General features: G+C 39.8%; 1 protein-coding gene across 4 annotated transcripts; it reads left to right on the top strand.

The window, feature by feature from the left end:
* Positions 1-474: 474 nt before the first annotated feature.
* Positions 475-20,518, top strand: ELK4 (ETS transcription factor ELK4). 4 transcript variants are annotated; one of them, XM_074322475.1, is made up of 6 exons: positions 475-607; positions 6,563-6,778; positions 7,844-8,719; positions 8,798-8,876; positions 9,490-9,559; positions 10,772-10,888. In XM_074322475.1, the coding sequence occupies exons 2-5, from the start codon at positions 6,572-6,574 to the stop codon at positions 9,540-9,542; spliced, it is 1,215 nt and encodes a 404-aa protein (XP_074178576.1). In that variant the 5' UTR covers positions 475-607; positions 6,563-6,571; the 3' UTR covers positions 9,543-9,559; positions 10,772-10,888. The 4 variants fall into 4 exon arrangements, with proteins under 4 accessions (XP_074178576.1, XP_074178577.1, XP_074178575.1 ...); XM_074322476.1 differs by having other exon boundaries at positions 9,505-9,559; XM_074322474.1 differs by lacking the exons at positions 8,798-8,876; positions 9,490-9,559 and adding an exon at positions 12,254-20,518.
* Positions 20,519-21,225: the final 707 nt, after the last annotated feature.

The raw sequence follows: 21,225 nt of genomic DNA on the forward strand, positions 1-21,225 counted from the left end.
CCCGAGGTCCCGACACTGGCGGCGGCATTGGCGCCACGGGTTCGGGTCGCGCGCCTCACAGGTAACCGGTTAGTAGTCGGGCGGGGAGCGGCGAGTGAAGGGCTCCAGGGGGCGCCCTGCCTGCAGCGACGCCCGTACCCTTTGCCCCCGAACCCCGGCTGGGGGGCAGCTGCAGCTTTCAGCTCCCCTCGGCCGGGCGGCTCCGCCCTCCCCGCCCCCGGAAGTGACGCGCGGCGACTACGGCGTCCGGGCGGGGCTTCGCGGCATCTGGGGGGTTCGGGAGGGGCGGCGGCTGCGGGGCGACAGGCAGGCCGGCCGCGGCCAGGGACGCCGGGGCGCGCGCTCGCGGGTAGCGGCCCGACGACCGCGAGCGGGGGCGGGAGGGCGGGGCGCGAGCAGCCGCAGCGGGGGCGGTGGCGGCGGGACATGCGGGTGGCTGCGGGCGCCCGGCGGGCTGGGCTCGGCCGCCGCCGCCTTCTCCGGCTCCGCCGCGGGGGTCGTCGTGGCTGCCGCGCCGTCCCGGAGGTCCCGGCGTGAGGAGGCGGCGGGTGAAGAGCAGCATCGTGTTCGAGGCGGAGACCCAGAGGGAGCCCCGCGCGCGGCCTCGGTGAGCGGCGCGCCCCGTCGGGGTCTCGCGGCCGCCGCCCCCCACGGTGGGGTTCGGGGTCGGGGGCTCGCGGCTCCACAGGAAGCGGACGCGCGGCGGGGGCGGCGGCGGCTCGGCCGGGGGCTGCGGGCGCGCTCCCCTGGGGCCCGCGCTCCCCTGGGGCCGCCCCCGCCGCGGTCTCGCCGGGTCGCGCCCTGTCCCGCGGCCGCAGCCCCGCGCGCGCAGGTGGCCCCAGGTTCGCCCGCGCCCCGCTCGCTTCGCCCTGTAGGTCCCTCCTGAGAAAGGTGACGGGTATTTTTTGCTTTTTGTTGTTTGCTGGGGCGGCGATGAGGGGAGCAGTTCTGACTAGTGACAGGAAGTTGGAAAATGAAAGTAGAGTAATTCAGTGCCTGCGAAGGCTCGTGCGGCTGCCGCGCTTCCCCCCGCCCCGAACTTTGATCTCCGCCGCCGCACACGGTCACCAGTGTCTCTTCCTCTCCCCGAGCTCGCTGTTCATCCGGTGTCAAGTTTCATTCTTCTCCGTTTCTCGCCAGCAAACCTCCCCCTTGACTTTCCGCTTCACGTGCAGCTGCAGCAAGGCCGGTAGCGTCTTCATTCCTAGGAAGATCCATTGGCATCATCCTGTGGGGGTGGAGGGCGGAGTATTAGCCTGTCTTGGCAGGAAAGAAGGGCTATTGTTGATGGAGTCAAAAGCTAAACGCACGGCTGGGGGTTTCCCAGACCATCGTCTACTTGAAGTTTACGGCATTTAAATAGACGCAGTTTTGTTCATAAGGACGGTTCACCCATCGCAGGTTGGTGGGTCAGATCTCCCCCCCGCTGCCCACCCCCCCATGCGGTCTCCCACCCGCCACCCCACTAGATGCTTCAATATTCAGGGCTGTCAGTGGTGTTTTCCTTAAAACTTGGTATGATTCAATTCTGTCCCCCCAGGAACTCGCTCCCTTTTTATTTTATTTGAACAGTAAAACTGCACAAGTGGAATCCATCACATTCTTAGAGAAATACTGTCTTCAAGTTTTATTGTAACATAGCAGTACACTTAATATTCGCTTAGTATAGGCTACTGTACAATTAGACACCAGACGCCTGGTTACTTTTTGACAAAGACGATTTTAATTCAAGACTAGCCTTGCTGCTAGTGTTAAGCATCCAGCTACTGTTTCTGAAAAATAGTCGGGCCATGGGTCACCACAGCAACTGGACTAATGTGTATTATAAACATATTTAGGGTGGAAAAGCTTTCATTTAATAGAGACTTCCTTTCCCCAATAAGTTATTTCAACATCCTCCTTTCAGTTTAGCATGGGGATTAGTTTCCTATCTTGGAAGTGTAAAGATAGAATCACTTGTATTTTCACCACTTAACCCCTCAAAAACCAAATTCCTTCATTTGGATCAGGTATTTCCCTCCTTATACTTCTAGTAAAAAAACGCCTAAAACTGTAATTGTAGGTAACTTGAGGTTTTTTGTGAGAAGGAAAATAAAGGGATTTTTTTTTACTGGTAGCAAGAATAAAAGTACACCTTTGTAATTTTTACTAACTTCCGGAATATTTTTCCTTTAGTTTCCTTATAGCTGAGGAAATCATTGAATTTCATATTAATAGCATTGCACACTTTTAGGAACTAAAATTAAGAGGTTCAACTTAACTGCATACCTGGAGGTTTCTCAACTTTTCAAAAAATAACCTGATATAAAAATTGAGTGAATGAAATACTCCTTTAAAGTACCCTCTGAAGATGTCCATTTTATGTCTTTGTTAGTTTTTTGCAAAAGAAAATTCTTTTCCAGTACTTCGGTCTAGAACCACAATGCCCTTTTTCTTTGCCTCTCAACAAGCTTCTGTTCCAGACACACTGTGAAATATTAAAGAAGCATCAGTGTTTTCCACAACAGCTTGGTTCTGCCCTAAAATATCAAACAGCTCGCCAGCATTTGATGTAATACAGAAGCTCTGCTAATAACCAGAGGGGAAGATGAAGTTAAATCCTGCAGCACCTTGAGGACACCCATGCTTTTGGGAACCTCCCCATTTGCTCGGGATGGCATTTGTGTGCTCACTATGGAGATGATGTTATTTTGTGTTTTTGTATGCATAGCTCAGCTATTATAAACCTGTAGGGCTCAAGCATTATCTACACGGTAGGTATTAAGATGAGGATTTGGTTTGGGGAATTTTTCCAAAAACAAATTGAATTATAGGCACCAGATTTGTAGTAGTCTTGAGATTCCAGTTTTCTACTCCCTTGTTTTCCCTCCTCCTCCTCATCCTCCCATCATCATCATCGCCTCTCTCACACATTCACACCCCTACCCTTCCCTATAAAGCATTTTTAAAAATAAATATCTGCATTTCTTTTTTTTTTAATTGGGGAAGGGGAACAGGACTTTATTGGGGAACAGTGTGTACTTCCAGAACTTTTTTCCAAGTCAAGTTGTTATCTTTTCAATCTTAGTTGTGGAGGGTGCAGTTCAGCTTCAAGTTGTTGTCCCTTCAGTCTTAGCTGTGGAGGGCGCAGCTCAGCTCCAGGTCCAGTTGCCGTTGCTAGTTGCAGGGGGCACAGCCCACCATCCCTTGTGGGACTCGAGGAATTGAACTGGCAACCTTGTGGTTGAGAGCCCACTGGCCCATGTGGGAATCGAAACGGCAGCCTTCGGAGTTCGGAGCACGGAGCTCCAACTGCCTGAGCCACCAGGCTGGCACCCTGTAAAGCATTTTTGATATAGAGGTGATGTCTAGAAATGTGGAGACTTAAGTTTTTTGATTAAGCTAAAATTTACTAGGGAGTAGTTTTAATAGGTTTAGACTAACCAATAGCTTAGATGGGAAACATGTAGTTAAAAAGTATCTTGCCATGAATGGGCACCATCAGAAGAAAGGCCTCTGGTAAACTCAGAAAAATGATAGGGAGCTTCTCCCCACCCCAAAACTTGATGGATATAATATAAACCACTATTTTAACCCAGCTTAAAGCAAGGCTATGGGGAACTATGACTTCTAGTTATTTAGCTATTTATTTAGTATTAAAGCAGCACTTCATCTTCGTAGGTTATTGTCACTGAGTTTCTAGTATGTAATACTTTACAACTGGCTGGTGATGTGAATGCTCTGTCCATCAAGGGGCGTGGTTTCCCTAATGAACAGAGTACTTGACTGTGACGAAAGAGTTGGATTCATGGCCTCAGCTTCTCCATTAACTCTGGGAGGTATCTCCCCCTTTCTATTCTTTATTATTTTCCCATCTCTCCTTTTGGAGGACAGTACCTCTGTAGAACCAGCTTCAAAGTGATAACAGGATAGTTGGAGGACATTTTGTGTGTCTCAGAAAAACTATAGAAACCCAAGTATTTTCCACTTCAGTTCCTCATCTTTGCCCTTTTTGGAAGCAGACGTAGTAACTTTTAAGGACCTCGTCCTCTGTGAGTTACACCTTGTTAGAATTAAGCTTTTCAGGCCTAACTTTTGTAATGTTTGTTTGTTTTTAACATTTTGAGGCATAATTCACGTGCCATAACATTCACCTACTTAAAGTGTACAAGTAAATGGTTTTAATTTATTCAAAGAGTAGTGTAACTACCACATCTACATTTAGAGTATTTTCCCCACCCCATTATCAGTCACTCCCCATTCTTCGCCCCCATCCCTAAGCGACTACTGACTCCTTTATATGTCTGATACATTTGCCTCTTCTGGGCATTTCATATAAATGGAATCATACATAATCTGTGGCCTTTTGTGTCTGGCGTCTTTCACTTAGCATAGTGTTTTCAAGGTTCATCTATGTTTTAGCGTGTTTCAGTACTTCATTCCTTTTTCTGGATGAATAATACTGCACTAGATGGTTACACCACATTTTGCTTGACCATTCATCTGTTGATGGACATTTGGGTTGTTTCTACTTTTTGGATATTACGAATAATGCTGCTGTGGACATTCCTGTACAAGTGTCTGGGTAGACATATATTTTTGTTTCTCTTGGGTGTGTACTTAGGAGTGGAATTGCTGTGTCATGTGGTAACTGTATTTAGCATTTTAAGGAACTGTCTGACTTTTCCAAAGTGGCTATACCTTTTTACACTCCCACTAGCAATATGTGAGGGTTTCACTTTCTCCACATCCTCTTCAACACTTGTTGTTATTGTCTGTTTTTTTGATTACAGCCATCCTCATGGTGTAAAGTGCTGCCTGACTGAGGTGGCTGTCATTTTAATTTTCCTAATAACTAATGATGTTGAGCATCTTTTCATGTGCTTATTGGCCATTTGTATATCTTCTTTGGAGATATGTTTTTTCAAATCCAAGATGTGTCTTTTCAAATTCTTCCCCTATTTTTAAATCTAAAAAAATTTTTTAAATTGGGGAATATTGGGGAACAGTGTGTTTCTCCAGGGCCCATCAGCTCCAAGTCGTTGTTCTCCAATCTAGCTGGGGAGGGCGCAGCTCAGCTCCAAGTCCAGTCGCCGTTTTCAATCTTTAGTTGCAGGGGGCGCAGCCCACCATCCTATGCGGGAATTGAACCAGTAACCTTGTTGTTGAGAGCTCGCACTCTAACCAACTGAGCCATCTGGCTGCCTTTTAATTGTAAAAGTTCTTTAATTTTTATTTTTGCTACAAGTCCCTTAAGATTTGAAAATATTTTTTTTCCCAGTCTAAGGATTGTCTTCTCACTTGATGGTATTGTTTGCAGCATAGAAGTTTTAAATTTTGATGTAGCCCAATTTATCTGTTTTTGTGGTATTTTAATGGAATTGACTTATTGTTTTCAAGTCCTATTCAGATCCATTGAGATCTCATTGCTAGATTTTGAAAAAAGGAAGTTTTTTTGTGTGGATATAGTTCAGTTATAAGCTTTTAAGGATGTGCTTATATGTATTTGGCCGGAGTTTCTGTACTAAGGAATTCTTCCTATTAAACAAGTTCTGAAGTTTTATGGGGAAAATAACTTTGTGAGAGCATTTCCTCGCAGCTTCATTGCCTAAACCAGTGGTTATCAACTGGGATGATTTTGTCCCCCAGGAGAACATTTGACAATGTCTGGAGACATTTTTGATTGTTGCACTTGGGCAGAAGGTGCTACTGGCGCCTAGTAGGTACAGGCTAGGATGCTGTTAAACAAACTGCAATGCACAGGACGGCCTCCAGGAACAATGAATTAGACATGGCCCCAAATATCAGTAGTTGAGAAACTCTTGTCTGAACAAGGAGATTCTAAAACTTGGGATGTTGAAGGATTTTTCAGTTCTTAGCTCGATAGTCAAATAAAGGTTTCTATCCAATAAAAGGAGGATCTATGCAGATGGAATCCCTGTGGGCAGAATGGTGACAGAACTTGTAAATTAAATCAGGGAACATTTTGCCAAATTTTAGTGCTGCCAATTTATATGTAAATTATATTTATGATAATGGAAACTATTTGAAGGAGAAATATCAGTGGAGCAAAAGTAGATTATTCCCTGCACCCCGGGCCACACTGAGATACACACACACGTCCTGGCAAATAAACCAACTGGGTTGATTAAGGTAGATGCTGAAATAGTGGTCTCCTCAGAGACTATAACAATGAGTTTGTAAGATAAACTTAATAACAGTGATATTCTAGTGACTGGCGATCACCAGGCTGCTCATATAATTTGTGGAACTAGTTTTATCTCCCAGCAAGACTTTCCTTAAGCAGTGTGGCATGATTGACAGTTTGGGCTCTGGATCCGATTGCCTGGGTTTAAATCTTAGCCCCACCATTTACTCGTGTGACCTTAGACAAATTACTTAACTCTTAGGAATTCTTTTTTTTGTATATAAAATGAGGCTGCAGTAGTGTCTGTCTTACAGGATTGGTGTTGGGATGAAATGAAGTCATACATTTAGAGCACTTAAAACAGTGCCTGACAGAGTGTTCTAGAAGTGTTGGCTGTTAATATTGTTGTATCTCGTATCTATATGCCTCTTTCAGCTCATTGCTATGGACAGTGCTATCACCCTGTGGCAGTTCCTCCTTCAGCTCCTACAGGAGCCTCAGAACAAGCACATGATCTGCTGGACCTCTAACAATGGGGAGTTCAAGCTTTTGCAGGCAGAAGAGGTGGCTCGTCTCTGGGGAATTCGAAAGAACAAGCCTAATATGAATTATGACAAACTCAGCCGAGCCCTCAGATACTATTATGTAAAGGTAATGCACATCTACCTCCGAACAAGAAGTGTTCCTTCCATTCAGGTTATAGGTGCTAATGTCCTGGTTTAGTTATTTAACTTTTTAATTGAGGTAAAGTTAAAATATAACGTATTAGTTTCAGGTATACAACATAATGATTCAATATTTGCTTAAATTATGCGATTATCGCTGTCCTGGTTTATTTTAATCCAATTTTTTAATAGCTTCAGCAGTTTGGAATTAGGATGAAAGATGGAAATGTTCCAGCTGTATTTCTGCAAACTCATATTCAGTGCTCCATTTCCATAACACATATTTTATTCCAAATTGCAATTGTCTTTAAAGAAAAAGGGAGTATAAGGTTGGAATAAGGAGCAGAAAATATGAGATTCTTGAGGATAAATATGTATATCATAATTTACTTTAGAATTTGTCATATGTCCTTGTTTTTTAGCTTTACTTAATTTTTTACTTTAACCCAGAGAACACTAATGCCTTAAAGCATACCTATTAATGCATAAAGCTGATTTCTTTATTTAAAATTTTTAATTTCTTTGGGCACTGAGGTAAAATAAATAGCTCAAATGGATAGAATTGGAATGAGAAGTGGCGATCTTAATTTCTTTCACCTTTTAGTGGTTGATTTTATCAACTTTCCTGTGCGGAGACATGAAGTAAGCAACAAGTGGAATTTCTGAAGGAAGTAGGAACCTTAGTAGAAGCAGTATCTAAATTCCTTTTTGCTTAGTCAGGATATGTATGACTTTTACCTTTGGAATTAAGAGATTGCAGGTCAGCAATGTTTGACTTAATACAGATATTTGGTTGAGAGTGTTAAGCAATGAAAATCTTTCAGCTTTTATGTAATTTATGAGTTCAACTACGAATAATATATTTAAATGTTCTTAACTCATGCTCCATAATAGTAGGAACTGTGTGAGTATGGCTAGATAATTTAGATGATTTTGAAGCTTAAAGTAAACTGCTTGTCAAACAGAGAAATTCGTTAGGTCAGCTTTTTCATGAGTTATGGGAGGTAAGATGATAGCAAAGTTTAAGAATGCTTATTTTATTTATCTACAGAATATCATTAAAAAAGTGAATGGTCAGAAGTTTGTGTACAAGTTTGTCTCTTACCCAAAGATTCTGAACATGGATCCAATGACGGTGGGCAGGATTGAGGGAGACTGTGAGACCTTAAGCTTCGGGAAAGTCAGCAGCAGCTCCAGAGATGTGGAGAATGGAGGGAAAGAGAAACCACCTCAGCCTGGTGCCAAGACCTCTAGCCGCAATGATTACATACACTCAGGCTTATATTCTTCATTTACTCTCAACTCTTTGAACTCTTCCAGTAGGAAGCATTTCAAATCTATAAAGATTGAGAATCCTGCTGAGAAATTAGCAGAGAAAAAATCTCCTAAGGAGCCAACACCTTCTGTCATCAAATTTGTAACAACACCTTCCAAAAAACCACCAGTTGAACCTGTTGCTGCCACCATTTCAACTGGCCCAAGCGTTTCACCATCTTCGGAAGAAACTATTCAAGCACTGGAGACTTTGGCTTCCCCCAAACCGCCTCCACTGGAAGCCCCCACCTCTGCCTCCAATGTAACTCCCACTTTTACCGCCGTGCCTGTTTCGTCCATGTCCCCTTCCTTGAAGGAGGAGCCTCCGAGAACACCTTCACCACCGCTGAGTTCCAACCCAGACGTCGACACACACATCGATTCTGTGGCTTCTCAGCCAATGGAACTGCCAGAGAACTTGTCACTGGAGCCTAAGGACCAGGACTCGGCTTTGCCAGAAAAGGACAAAACGAATAATTCATCAAGATCCAAGAAACCCAAAGGGTTAGAGCTGGCACCCACCCTCGTGATCACAGGCAGTGACCCGAGCCCCCTGGGAATATTGAGCCCATCTCTCCCTACAGCGTCTCTTACGCCAGCACTTTTTTCACAGGTAATTTTCTGTTGTTTGCATTTACTTACTTTTTAAACATCCAGAATTTATAACCTCAATTCTCATTCTGCTACTTAGGTTTGTCTTAGAAAGGTTGTATATGACCTTGTGCAAGTACTGCAGTTCTTCACCTCAATCAGGATCACCAAAATGAAAGGTCTGGAGTTGCGTTAAAAAATTGTTCTGCAAGTCAATAAATATTTTGGTTTTTCCACTTCTAAAGAAAATAAATATTCTCTCTCTCTCTCTCTCTCTCTTTTTGGTCTTATAAAACTGGTTGATATCTTACTAAAAAAACAGTGATAATCTCAAGTGAGAAAGCATTTGATCCCGAGAACCTTAAAAAGAAGGAATGTTTGATGTTGGGTAACAAGTTTTCTACAGTTATCTTATATTTTTTAAATTGCTTAAATATAACATTTAAATAGATTACTCACAAACCTTCTCTTTATTGAGGAAAAGATGTTTGTGACTCAGTTACCCGTTATTTTTCTGTACCTGAATTCAGATTGGTTTTTCTATGTGGGAAAAACCTACAAGAGACAGGTTGGAAAATAATTTGAACTTTTTGTTCCTTTAGTTTTAATGAAGCATTTATTATAATACTAGTTGAACAAACCTTTATCTTTTTTTTTTTTTTTTTAAAGAGGATAGTTTGTTGAAAGCAAAGAGTTAGAGCTCCCGAGCGGGAGGGGGTCCCGAATGGGGGTGCCCCATGACTGAGGCAAAAGCTCTTACTTTTTTTACCTTCCCTTGCCTGCTTGGGGAAGGGGAGCTGTTTGAAGAAAGGAACTGTTTGAAGAAGGGAACTGGCGCCTTCTAATGAAGTTCATCTACCAGGTTTGTTCTGCTTGCCCATCCTACAGGAATTAGCAGAGTAACCCACTCTTATCTATCAGATCTGCTCCATTTGTCAGATCAAAAGGAATTTTATGATTAACCTCAAGGCATTGTTACATTTTGTCCTGGAGCGAAGGAGTGATTTCAAAACCTGGAGTTTTAGGATATGGCTGTCTTTGTTTATTTCATCAGGGACCTCCCTGTCTATCTAGGGACATGCTAGCTAACCTGTCTCAATCCCCCCTCTGAAGATGAAACCCTAACTGCTGTTAGGTGATAGGGGCGACGACTGCTCTGGCTGCTTCAGGCTGAGGAGAGGCGTAGTAGAGAGAGACCAGCAACTAGGGCTTGGCCAGAGGTCTATCTAAGGATCCCCGGTAGGTGAACAAGTCCAGGTGAGCCTGTTGTCTTGTAGGCCAGTGGATAATCTGTAAGCTGAGATGCATGGTAGGCAACTGCATGAGGTAATATCTATAATAATGAATAAAAGAGAAATGAGAAAAGTTGCCTTACGTCCTGTTAAACTGGGAAGCTAGGAAATAAGGCAGGAAAAATCTAGGCTGAAGAATCTTGTTTTTAGTTTAATATTGGAAATTATATTATGAATTTGTTGAACGTTAGCTTTAATTAACTGAATTATCAGAGAGATTGAAACAGCATAACCCTTTAAACTTTTTACATCCTTGATTGTGTTTGAGAAGTAGATAATCTACGGCAGCTCTGTTTGAGAACTGTTCCTCTGACCTATCCTAAATCTTGTCTCATGAACAACCTTTATCTTAAAAGTTTTTAAAATAATTTGACTTTTTCCTCATAAAATTTCAGACTTAAAGAGATTTGGAGTGGAGAATAGGACAATATTTGGGTCAGGGCTAGGGTTTCCAGGCGGGAATTTCTGTCCGTTCTGAGGAATTTTTTTTCACTTTTCTGTTTCTAAATCCCGAGATATAAACTGTTTTCTGTTCTCCACGATGAATCTTTCCACAAAGTGACGGCTGATACTACCAGCTACCTGGGTTCAAGGAGCTGATTTTCCCGATTTTCCAACCAACTTTTCTCGGGATTCGGGAACGGAAAAGTGAAAAAAATTCCTGAAAACAGGCGAGAATTCCCGCCTGGAAACCCTAGTCAGGGCTATTTGTGTATTATTACAAGGAGAAAACAGAATCCTGATGTGTCATTTAGTGACTGTTTTTGCTTTGTGTATTGCAGACGCCCATCTTACTGACTCCGAGCCCTTTGCTCTCCAGTATCCACTTCTGGAGCACTCTGAGCCCTGTTGCTCCCCTCAGTCCGGCCAGACTGCAAGGTGCTAACACGCTTTTCCAGGTAAATGACATAACAGCCTGTCTTTTGTAAGAGGGATATGGTAAATGAAGAAAGACGCGAAAAGGCAATGCCCCACTCTTAGTTGAAGCATTATAAAACTTCTGTTTAATAAACTCTTTCGTTTTGTTTTTGAATTTCTAAGTATTAATTTCCTAACCAGCAGACAGCTCAGATAAATATTCACAGCAGTTTCCTTTTCATTGTTGACATGCATTGGAGTTAAACCAAGAATTGTTCGATAGCATAGTAGATTTTGATCCCACCCAATTTTTTTGTCTTTTTAAACTTGAGGAATCCTCTTTTTTTAGGAAAAAAATATACCTGTATCTGTTTTACAAACATATATACGTGTGTGTATACATGTATACATGTATATAGATAGATTTCTGCACATAGGTTTCCCCTTTTTACTGGGGATTAAAAAAATAGAAAACTCTTGAGAATAGTGTGTTATATACTCCCATTTTCCCCTCATTCAAATTGATATTTATCAACATTTTAAAAAATGAATATTGTATCACGTCTTAACCAAGAACTTAGGAAAATTCTTACAGCTTTTAACTATTATTTGCCCCAGACATTTAGACTTTATAACTTGTAGGCTTTCTTATGGTTCATTCATTCACTTACTTAGGAGTAACTCCCTGGAAGATTGCCTTGCATTTTTATAATTTAATTTTTCATTTGTTCTTTTGGAAATGAAATGGTAAGGAAAAGAAGAAAATTAATAATCTTTCTACTTCTGCATTTTTTTGGGTAAAATTTTCCATGTTTCATTTTTACATTTTTCTTGGCCTCTCACAACCGATAATTAAGTTACAGAATGATCTGAGACTGTAAGCAATGTCTTAGTGTTCAGGTAGCTTCAGCCTGGACTCTTCCTATGGAATTGGTCTCAGAATACATGATGGGGAACCCTTTTCTGGGATGCACATCCTGTAATTATTTGCACCAGTTATAAAGTTAATAGATGGGTATCTCTCTCTGGACCTTTCTGGACGTCTTTGACAGTCTGTGATTTGCTTTATAATTGAATATACTCTAGTGCATGTTGTCATTTACTGAACTTTCTAAAACCTTAATTTGAAGTTAAATGTAATCCCGTGTACCTTAGGATTTAAGGAAAGGTACAGGCTTCTTCACATTCCATCAAGGTAGGCTGGAGAATGTTAATATTTAACATTCTTTCAGGTTTTTTTAAAGTTTGTTGTGACATCATATTCTTTCATGATAAACAGTTACTGTGTTTGTCCTGTGAGCCACGGCACGCAGCTGTCCTGTTCTGCCTCGGGGAACGTAGTGGGGACAGAAGGGGACATGTGCTTTGAGTGAAAGGGTAATAATGTGCTTTACTTCCTTTCCCAGTTTCCTTCTGTTCTGAACAGTCATGGGCCATTCGCTTTGTCTGGCCTGGATGGACCTTCTACCCCTGGCCCATTTTCCCCAGATCTGCAAAAAACATAACCTATGTACTTGTGGAATGAAAGAACCAAGGAATAAAGGAACAGCAAGACACTCAACGTGATCGCATTTGAAGTGAGCAGTTGATAGTTCTGCAATGCCGATAATAGACTTGTGATTCTTGCCATTCCCCATCGAATGCCTTTTTAGGATTCTTTGACTAAGACTCACATTGGACTGTGTATAAAAATGCCTTAATTGGAGTCCAAACTCCACCTCCCTGTTTCTTTCTTTTTAAAAAAATATTTTGAGCTTTGTGTTTAAGTAATTTTTGGTGGGTTTTAGCAGCTAGCTGTGCTTTGCAAGAGCAATTAAGAACAAAGTTACTCCTTCTGCCTTATTGGGATCCTTTGGCCAGAAAAAAAATACATGCTTTGAGTATATTATTTAAAGAAATATTAGTTAAATGAAATTGGCCATATCTTTGGGACTAAGTGTACTCTTTTGAATAACTAAAAGTGAGCTGTGCATAAGCAATAGAGGAAAAAAAGACTCATTTCTATTCACATAAAAGAAGGTTGAGCAGTACTGTTGGGGAGATTCTGCTTTGCTGTAAATTCTAACATATGTAAGCAACCGTGCAAAAAGGCATCTTATTTACATTTATTCAGGATTGGTCTCTCAGCCCTATGTATGATCTTATCTAAACCTGTCAACAGAGCATGGAGCTGGTCTATTTTAACATAGGAAGATGTTTAAACCTGGGGTTTTAAGACAGTGTTTGGACCAGCCAGAGAGAATATGGGACCCCATATCTAGTACAGAAATGTTGGCTACTCTCTGTGTGGTATGATTATACACCCATGGGATATGATGGCTTTTAGGAGGATGAACCTGGGTATTGAAATTTTGAGGTATCTCTGAAAGATTTGATTGAATAACTTAAAACAACATGTGGGGCTTTTCTCAGTTAGAAGAGACCGTGTTTCCCTGAAATAAGGCTTAGCCAGACCATCAGCTCTAAAGCGTCTTTTGGAGCAAAAGACGCTTTAGAGCTGATGGTCTGGCTAGGCCTTATTTTCGGGGAAACACGGTACCATCGTGAAGGATTCTCTCTCTCTTTTCTGTTCATTTGACCCCCTTTTCTACTGTCTGTTTATCTTCCTTTAAATTTAAGGTTGCGAAAGATCGCAGTAGTTTTAAAGATGTAATTAGGAAGATGGAAAATGAAGTGAAGCCTCCAAATCTGTAGCGAGGTAAAGATGTGCTTATTTCTTCGAATTTTTCTTTTTAAATTAGGGAGGAGCAGAGTTCACTTGGAAAGGGTCAAGCATAGGGATTAGATTGTTGATATTAGTAGTGAAAAATTTAGGCCTTTTCCTGAACATTACCAAATTTATTAAATATTACCATATGGTAATCAATGCCAGGTGCAGACAGCTTTGTTGATCCCCAAACTGAATTGATACCAACATTGCGGTGGAATCTGTTGAAAAACTTGGTTTTAAAATCCAGGATTAGATTATATATGGCCACTACCCCCACCCTGATCATTAAACTAGGTTTTTATCCCTAGAAATAGTTCCTATAATCAAATCACATGAACTAAAATGGAATGAGGGAGTAGACTCAAGGGCTCAAAATGACACTGATACAAACCAGCATCTTCCAGGTGTATAGTACTCACTTTAAATGTGTTTATATGCAGTGTGGAGAAGCTCTAGTGTAAGATACCTGTGCTAGGTCAGTAATAGCAGAGGGACAATATTCAGGGAGCTGCCTTTGAACTTGTAGTGTTGGAGACCTGTTACTGCTTCATCTGTGGTTCTCAGCTGAAAGGTCTGTTCCTGAGATGTGCAATAGTGTTGAAAGGTGTTCAGTAGTAATGTGGAACAGATTTTACTGGACTTTTTTTCCATATTGAACTGTTTAGTTTGCATGCTTGTTTGAAATTAGATGTCTTAGCAGCACTTTGGAATAGTTTTATTAGGTTAATTAACATTTTGTATATTAAATAAGTAAATATTGATGGCTTGATTTAATTAGATACTTAAAATTTTGAAAGCACAAAACTTTTATTTTTTGGAATTAAAGGAGACAAAGCCATTGGTTTGTTTTCCCAGATGGTATCATTGGTAATTAACTGCCTCAGCACAGGGGAGCCTGGGAAGCAAGGACAGCACTAAAACTCAGTCAAAGCAACTTCATAGGAATGAGTTTTAGTGAATCTGTCTATAAACCGATCCTGGAAGCCTCTGAGAGGTGTGGGCCATAGCGAGGTGATGATCTGCTTTCTCTTTGAGCTCAGTTAACCTGGGGAAGAGTGTGTGTGTGTGTGTGTGTGTGTGTGTGTGTGTGTGTCCGTGTCCTTTTTAAAATGAAAGTTTACAACCTTAGCTCAACTGTATGAGGCAGACTGTTCTTTTTGTAAACTACCTCCTTCCTGGAAAAGTCTCAGTTTCATACTTTTTGAATATCCACAGAGTTCTTAACATCCAAAAGTGATATACCACTTAAGATCAGTATTCACTGGAGAGACTTATATTTGATAGTGATAGCTGGTATCCATCACTAGTCGCTTTGCCAGGTGGGCAGAAGTAGCCTAAGATAGGAGAGCAGGTTGAAGGAGTTTGTGAGACATCTGCTGAGATTAGTTTAGCTTTCCATCTACTGTGGTCTGTATCTACTTAGTCGTATGCTGGAAAATGTTTTAACTACCGGGCTCTCTGAAGGGGAAGAAGGCCCTTAAATCGTAGCATTTGCTGATTTCCATAATGTAAATTACTTCCCCATTGCTGGTTTTAAGCCACCACTTTGGAGTTGAGAAGGGATGCACACAGTTGGCACACAGCTGCACCCTCAGTCATCAGACCACTGCATTTATTCCACCCTAGCATGGATTGCCACATAATTTCTAAAATAATATTTTTCTTGTTCATATGCTGACTTTTTTAAATACAAAATTAAAATCATACATCTGACTTCAGTAATCTTTTTTTTCCTGGTTTGTCACAGCTTTTGTGATGTTACAATTCCTCATGACATCTTGTATGTTCAAGCAAAGGTGGAAATTTCCATTGATTTAAAAAGTTTATACATAGAGAAGAATCCAGAAACTCTCACTCAACCCTAAGCTTCTTAGAGTTAAAATGTAGATTTAGTTTTTCCACATTTTGATGGTTAAAAAAATACATGTACATTTTCTTCAAATTTTGATGGGGAAAGAAAGCCTGTGAACCTTACAGTAAAAGGGTATTGGATTTTTCTTTTTAAACTGGAAGAATTTCTTGAAGATTTCCATGTCATATTAGAGATCAAAAAGACAGGACTGACTCTTGAATCTGTTTACCTGGCACAATTTCTAGTTTTCTCCATGCTCTGTATCACTTAGGCTTAGAGGGGAAAATAAATCAGAGGCTTGGAATTCTGGAGCTGTAAATTGTTAATATCACTTCATTTCCATTCACACCTGGCATTGCATGATGATGTCCAGTCTAATGACACTGTTTCATCCTGGTCACAGAGTCTGTGTTATGATTCTAAAGTTCTAAAAGGCAGTTCTGGATGTTTCTAGTGAGTGTAAGCACATTGGAAGCACTCATTGGCATTTCAGAAAAGCAGTCTCCAGCCTTTTCAAACACACACTTACTTGATCAGTAAAAGTTTTTTAATACAGATCCCCTATTTGCAAATTTGTATGTAAAGTTAATATGTACATTAATAAGACATACAGAAAAATAGAAATAGGATGGCATAAAAAGTAAATCTTGAGTAGAAGTTTTAACATTTTCTTCCTGCGCCTAGTAGGTTGTCTCGTGCACTGTCTGGCACCACGCACTCTACTTTAAAGACCGCTGACTCAAGATAATGTTTCTCAATCTTGAAAAGAAAAAAAGTGGATGCTTTTGTTGTGACATATGGAGAAATCCTTTACATATTTGATCTGATTTTCATGTAAAATCTCTAGAAGAGATTTGGAATTTTTCAGGAGAGCTTGTCATTAACTTTCTGAAATTTCATATTCTTTTTCGTAAGTTGCCAAGTCACCCATTACCAAATGTTTTCCAGCGCTTCATGCATATTATTTTTGACAGCCTGTTGGCTCTTTCCTCTTCATATTATAGGTATGACTTCATAATGTACTTTAGTCTGCTTACAAACTTCTTTTGGCCTTAACTAATGTTATATGTTACCAACAAATTCAGAATTACTTCAAGTTGCTTTATGTTAAAATGCATAATAACCTCCATTTTCTTGCTGCATTAGTAAGTTTTTTATTTTTTTATTCGTAACATTTCAGCATCTGAAGAAATGCTTTTCTTGATGGATCTGTTCTGTTTATCCATGCCAGAAATCTAGAACTGCGCTGCGGGGTGTAAATGAGTATGGAGACAAGTGCAGGTCTCTCTGTGCAGAAACCTGGAGCTCTGAAGAATGACCAGCCAACAGGAAAGTTAAAAAGATTACTCATGATGTATGTTATGAGGGTATGACAGGATATATTACTGCTAAAAAGAAATTGGGAAGTTAATTGTTTAATCCACAGTAGTGAAGTGGAGGTCCACTATAGTTGTAGTTCTTTAACAGGTACTCTGAGCAGAGAATGGGTTCTATAGAAAGTATTTTGTTAATTACCTTCTTGGTTTTGAGTCAACAAGTAAATGTTTTGTTGTTGTTTTCCATGCTGCTGGCATAGCTTGAAACAAGGTGCCCTGTTATTCCTCTTAGGTCATCAGAACTCTGCTTCCTGGAGTCGGTGTTTTAATCTTAGAATCTAGAATTCTTGTGGGTGGTAGAGTATTAAGCAAGAAAAGAAGGCGGTTTGATTTCATTTCTCGTATTTGGTGGAACCTGTTAGCATAAGTCATGTTTTGACCTGTAAACAGCAAATCTGAAAGGTGAGTTGTTGATGTAGTATAAATGTTCCATTTGAAACTGCCAGTTTCTTCAAGCTACTTTTCTGGAGGGAAAAATCTGTGATAGCTTGACAGCCTGCCAGAAAATAGCAATTTGTAGGGTGCTGCCATTCACACTTAGCCATTGTGAAAGATGGAAGTCCAGAGTGGTTCGAGTAAGAGGGCAAATGTCGGCTTTAAGCTTTCTACAGAGCTAGGAAATTGAAGCTGAACAAGAAAATTCATGAGGGATGCAATCAAACATAATAAATCTCTTGAACTCCAATCTTTTGAGTATAATACACATCAATAAGCTTTATAAGGTTTAGTTTTTTTTTCGTTTTTTTTTTAAATATTATTGGTGAATATTGGGGAACAGTGTGTTTCTCCGGGGCCCATCAGCTTCAAGTCATCCTTCAATCTAGTAGTGGAGGGCGCAGCTCAGCTCCAAGTGCTGTTGCCATTTTCAGTCTTTGTTGCAGGGGGCACAGCCCACCATCCCACACAGGAATTAAACCAGCAACCAACCAACTGAGCCATCCGGCTGCCCTATAAGGTTTAAATTTTTCTTTTTAAATATTTAATTGGAAGACTAGAGCATTTCTTTCCAAGTCATTATGATTTATTGGCTGAGTATATATATGTATGTGTGTGTGTGTGTGTGTACTGATGTATTGATTGTGTGTGTGTGTGTGTAAATAAATTTGTTTTTCAGAGGGAACATATTATTCATCCTCTAGGATGACTCCTAGACTATTTTGTACTTAAAAAAAAAAAAAAAAGTTGGCTGCACTTTGCAATTGCCACTTTTTAAAAATTAATGCCTTGCACATTTCAGTTTTTTAAAATACATGGAATGATAAGCCTTAAAGACTAATTAATTGCTTGCCAACATTTAGAACTATAATGCTATATGTGACATACGCTAAACAAAGTCATCTTAAACTGCTCTCTTACATTCATGTATTATTGAGGAAATAAGGGTGTCATTTCTTAAAATTTCTACATTTGCTTTTGTGTAAAAACCCTTACTATGTTGGGTTCTAAGTTTCTCAAAGAGGTTAATAGTGGAAGTAGTATTTCTGAAATACAGGTTTGACCATGGATCGATATAATAATGGAGGAATTCTGGCATTGTAGCCTAATTTATCCTTTTAAAGTGTACATAATTAGCATTAGCAGAAACCTCAAAGAGTATCTTGGGCCAAATGTTCTTCTCAACTTTGCTTTGTTTCCCATCTCGTAAGGGCCCATTCTGGTTCTTGGCCCTTGCAAGGATTATGAGCCATGCGAGGACAGGCCTGGGATCTTCTGGATGGTGTGGAGGAGGGTACCCTGTGGCTGGGCCAGTTCTAGCCGATGGAATCATTCAAGTACGCCTAGAGTTCAGGGGTGGGAATGCCATATATTGGTATTAAATCACTTGGCACTTTTTGGGGCACCATTATTAGCACTGTTTTGTTTTTAATAACTGGAAGCACTTAATGATTTTTTTTTTCAGTTTCAACTTATGGATATTGAGGGTCAGGGAAGTAAGGTTTATTTCTCATTTATGTTTTCTGGAACTTAAGACTGTTTGGAGAAGCGGTAAATGAGCCCTTCTAGGCTCTGTAAGGTATGCTCTATAAGGCTAGGATGTTTTAAAATAATTTACAAGTTTTTAATATTCTGCTTCATAGAAATTATGACTTTTTAATGATCTGCAATTGATGGATTGCACTCAACTCTGTAAACTATCTAATTTTAAGATTCTTTTCTGTTTAATCATTGTCGCTTATTGTCTGTTATGTAGGGGACACAGGCCCTTCTAAGACATTTCCAATTTTTTGGTTTTGAGGGCAGTATTACCAATGGCCTTTATATGTACATTACACTCATTGCTTATGTGATAACGTAGCATATTTGATGAACTTCCCTGCTCAGTATCAGTGAAAGATGCATACATGTAAAGATAGAAATCAGTATGATTAATTTTTTATTATTCGAGGCCTATTTATTTGGTTTGGCCATGCAGTCTTCTTTAATCACAGTCATATCTGGTTTCTTCACTTTTGCCTTCTAGCAGTTTCATTTATCTTTGTGGGTAGGGAAGATTAAATATGAAACTCAGCCCAGTCATTTTGCTACTGGTTTGCTTTGGTTTGAGGCAAATAAAATTTTTGACTAAAATTCATTTTTTAGAATTATGCCCTCTATTCACTAAATAATCAAGTTGGCTGAAAATAAAAAGTGTATAACTTGCATTTTGAAGAACAAACCAATACTTTTCTGAGCCTTACTGGATCTTCAAGTGTGGCTATCACTTGGAAATTGAATGATGTTAAATAATAAACTTTTTATTTTCATCCACCCAACTGCTGTTGTGTTAACACAGGAGAGGTGTTCTTTTACGTCAGTGTCTTAGTTTGGGGTATGTGGTAATAAGAACTTGTCACATTGCTTTCCTTAAACCTAGATCAACTCAACTGAGAAGACAGTTACTTCATTTTTTTATTTTCTCCCTTGTTTATTTTATTGAAAGCTATCTCTTGTGATATCCGGTATCCACCACTTTTGTATAAATACTTCTATATAAAATGCAAGTGCATACCTACCCAAAAGAAGGAATAACTGTTAAAGTGTCATTAATAACTTGTAATTTAATAACAGTGTAATTTACCTTAGGGAGGCTTTCAAAGTATTAAAATCACTTTTTTTCTTCCTTTTCCTAAAAAAAGTAGTTAAAATGATATAAACATTTTATGATGCTAACAATTAAAATGATGCTAACATTTACTAAAATCACATTAATTGTTGATGCAACTGAGAGAAACTGCTGTATCTTCTAGCTAAGCAGCCTGATTTAACCTGTTGGGAACCAGAGGGATGTTGTTTGAAGGTTGACGAGGGTGACTGTAGCTAGACTCTTGCATTCGCTTATATTCGGCAAAGAAACTTTACAGCGAATTTAGACAGCACTTTGAGGGCTTTAAAATACACTGCTTTTCAGAGAAAAAAAAAACGTAGTTGATCCTCAGTGCATCCACAGACATGGGTAAGCGGTTGTTCTGAATAACCAGTCAGGTGATTATTTTTTCTATTGCTTCTAGTTTTATGCAAAAATGTTCAATTCTGTAATGGTGATATGCATCTTATTTGAAAGATGATACATTTAAAAAAACTGTTTTCTGTAAGAACTGACAGGAATTTGTATAATGGCAAGCTGGCTTTAAGAAAGCACTGTAGCAAATTTACTAAAGTCCAAAAATTACATAGATATATTAATAGATATATGTGCAACTAGATAACAGTCAACAATTGTATTTTTTTAAATAAATATTTTTAACAAAATGAATTTGAATCAATTATTGATTTCTCTCCTCTCACATCTATTGAGATAGTCCTTGTGTATTATATTTTCATCCATGCTAAATGTGGGTAAGGAAAGAGTTCAGTTTTCCCAATGGTTATCGTTAAAACCTGGCCTTAAACTGTTTGATGTGTATCTACGTTAAAATATTTAAAGCCTGAGTTGGGATAGGTAGTGAAAAGGGGAGGCTGTAAAATGATTATTGCTATTAAAAGGAATTAAAGAGAACTGACTGACTAGAAAAAGTATTCGCCATGTGAACCTTCTTTTTATTTTACTTTTAAAATTTATATTTTTAAAAAGTTTTTAAAAATTTAATTAGATTCCTTCATTCTAGCCTTTGTACAAAGCAACTTTTGCTTATTCCTGCTCTAGGCCCCGCTTCTTCATGTAATTTTTGAGATAAGAACCTAGAGACTTCACTTGATTTAGCAAATGAAATTGGGCCTTTTCAGAACTGAGTTGATATATGGGGTGGGGGAAGTGGGGTTAATAGGTAGCAAAATCACATCAGAGAGGTCTGTTTCATATCTTTAGGTAAAAATAACACAATAGAGTAACAAATTGTTCTATAGGGGACAACAGTTTACTCGCCCTGGTGAAATGTCACTTCAGGTGGTGGCGTCACTAAGCAGTGTTCTGTGGAGGACTGCTGGGTTCTCCTAAACCACTGTTTCAAAATATATTACCTA

The sequence above is a fragment of the Rhinolophus sinicus genome, linkage group LG17, assembly GCF_036562045.2.
Source record: "Rhinolophus sinicus isolate RSC01 linkage group LG17, ASM3656204v1, whole genome shotgun sequence".
Taxonomy (NCBI): domain Eukaryota; kingdom Metazoa; phylum Chordata; class Mammalia; order Chiroptera; family Rhinolophidae; genus Rhinolophus; species Rhinolophus sinicus.

What these genes read in the sequence shown, in the direction of transcription:
- ELK4 (XM_074322474.1), top strand. Translation starts at nt 6,572, where the DNA reads ATGGACAGTGCTATCACCCTGTGGCAGTTCCTCCTTCAGCTCCTACAG. An exon ending in TCAGATACTATTATGTAAAG is followed by an intron (nt 6,779 to 7,843) that starts GTAATGCACATC and finishes ATTTATCTACAG; the next exon opens with AATATCATTAAAAAAGTGAA. An exon ending in GTGCTAACACGCTTTTCCAG is followed by an intron (nt 10,889 to 12,253) that starts GTAAATGACATA and finishes TTCCTTTCCCAG; the next exon opens with TTTCCTTCTGTTCTGAACAG.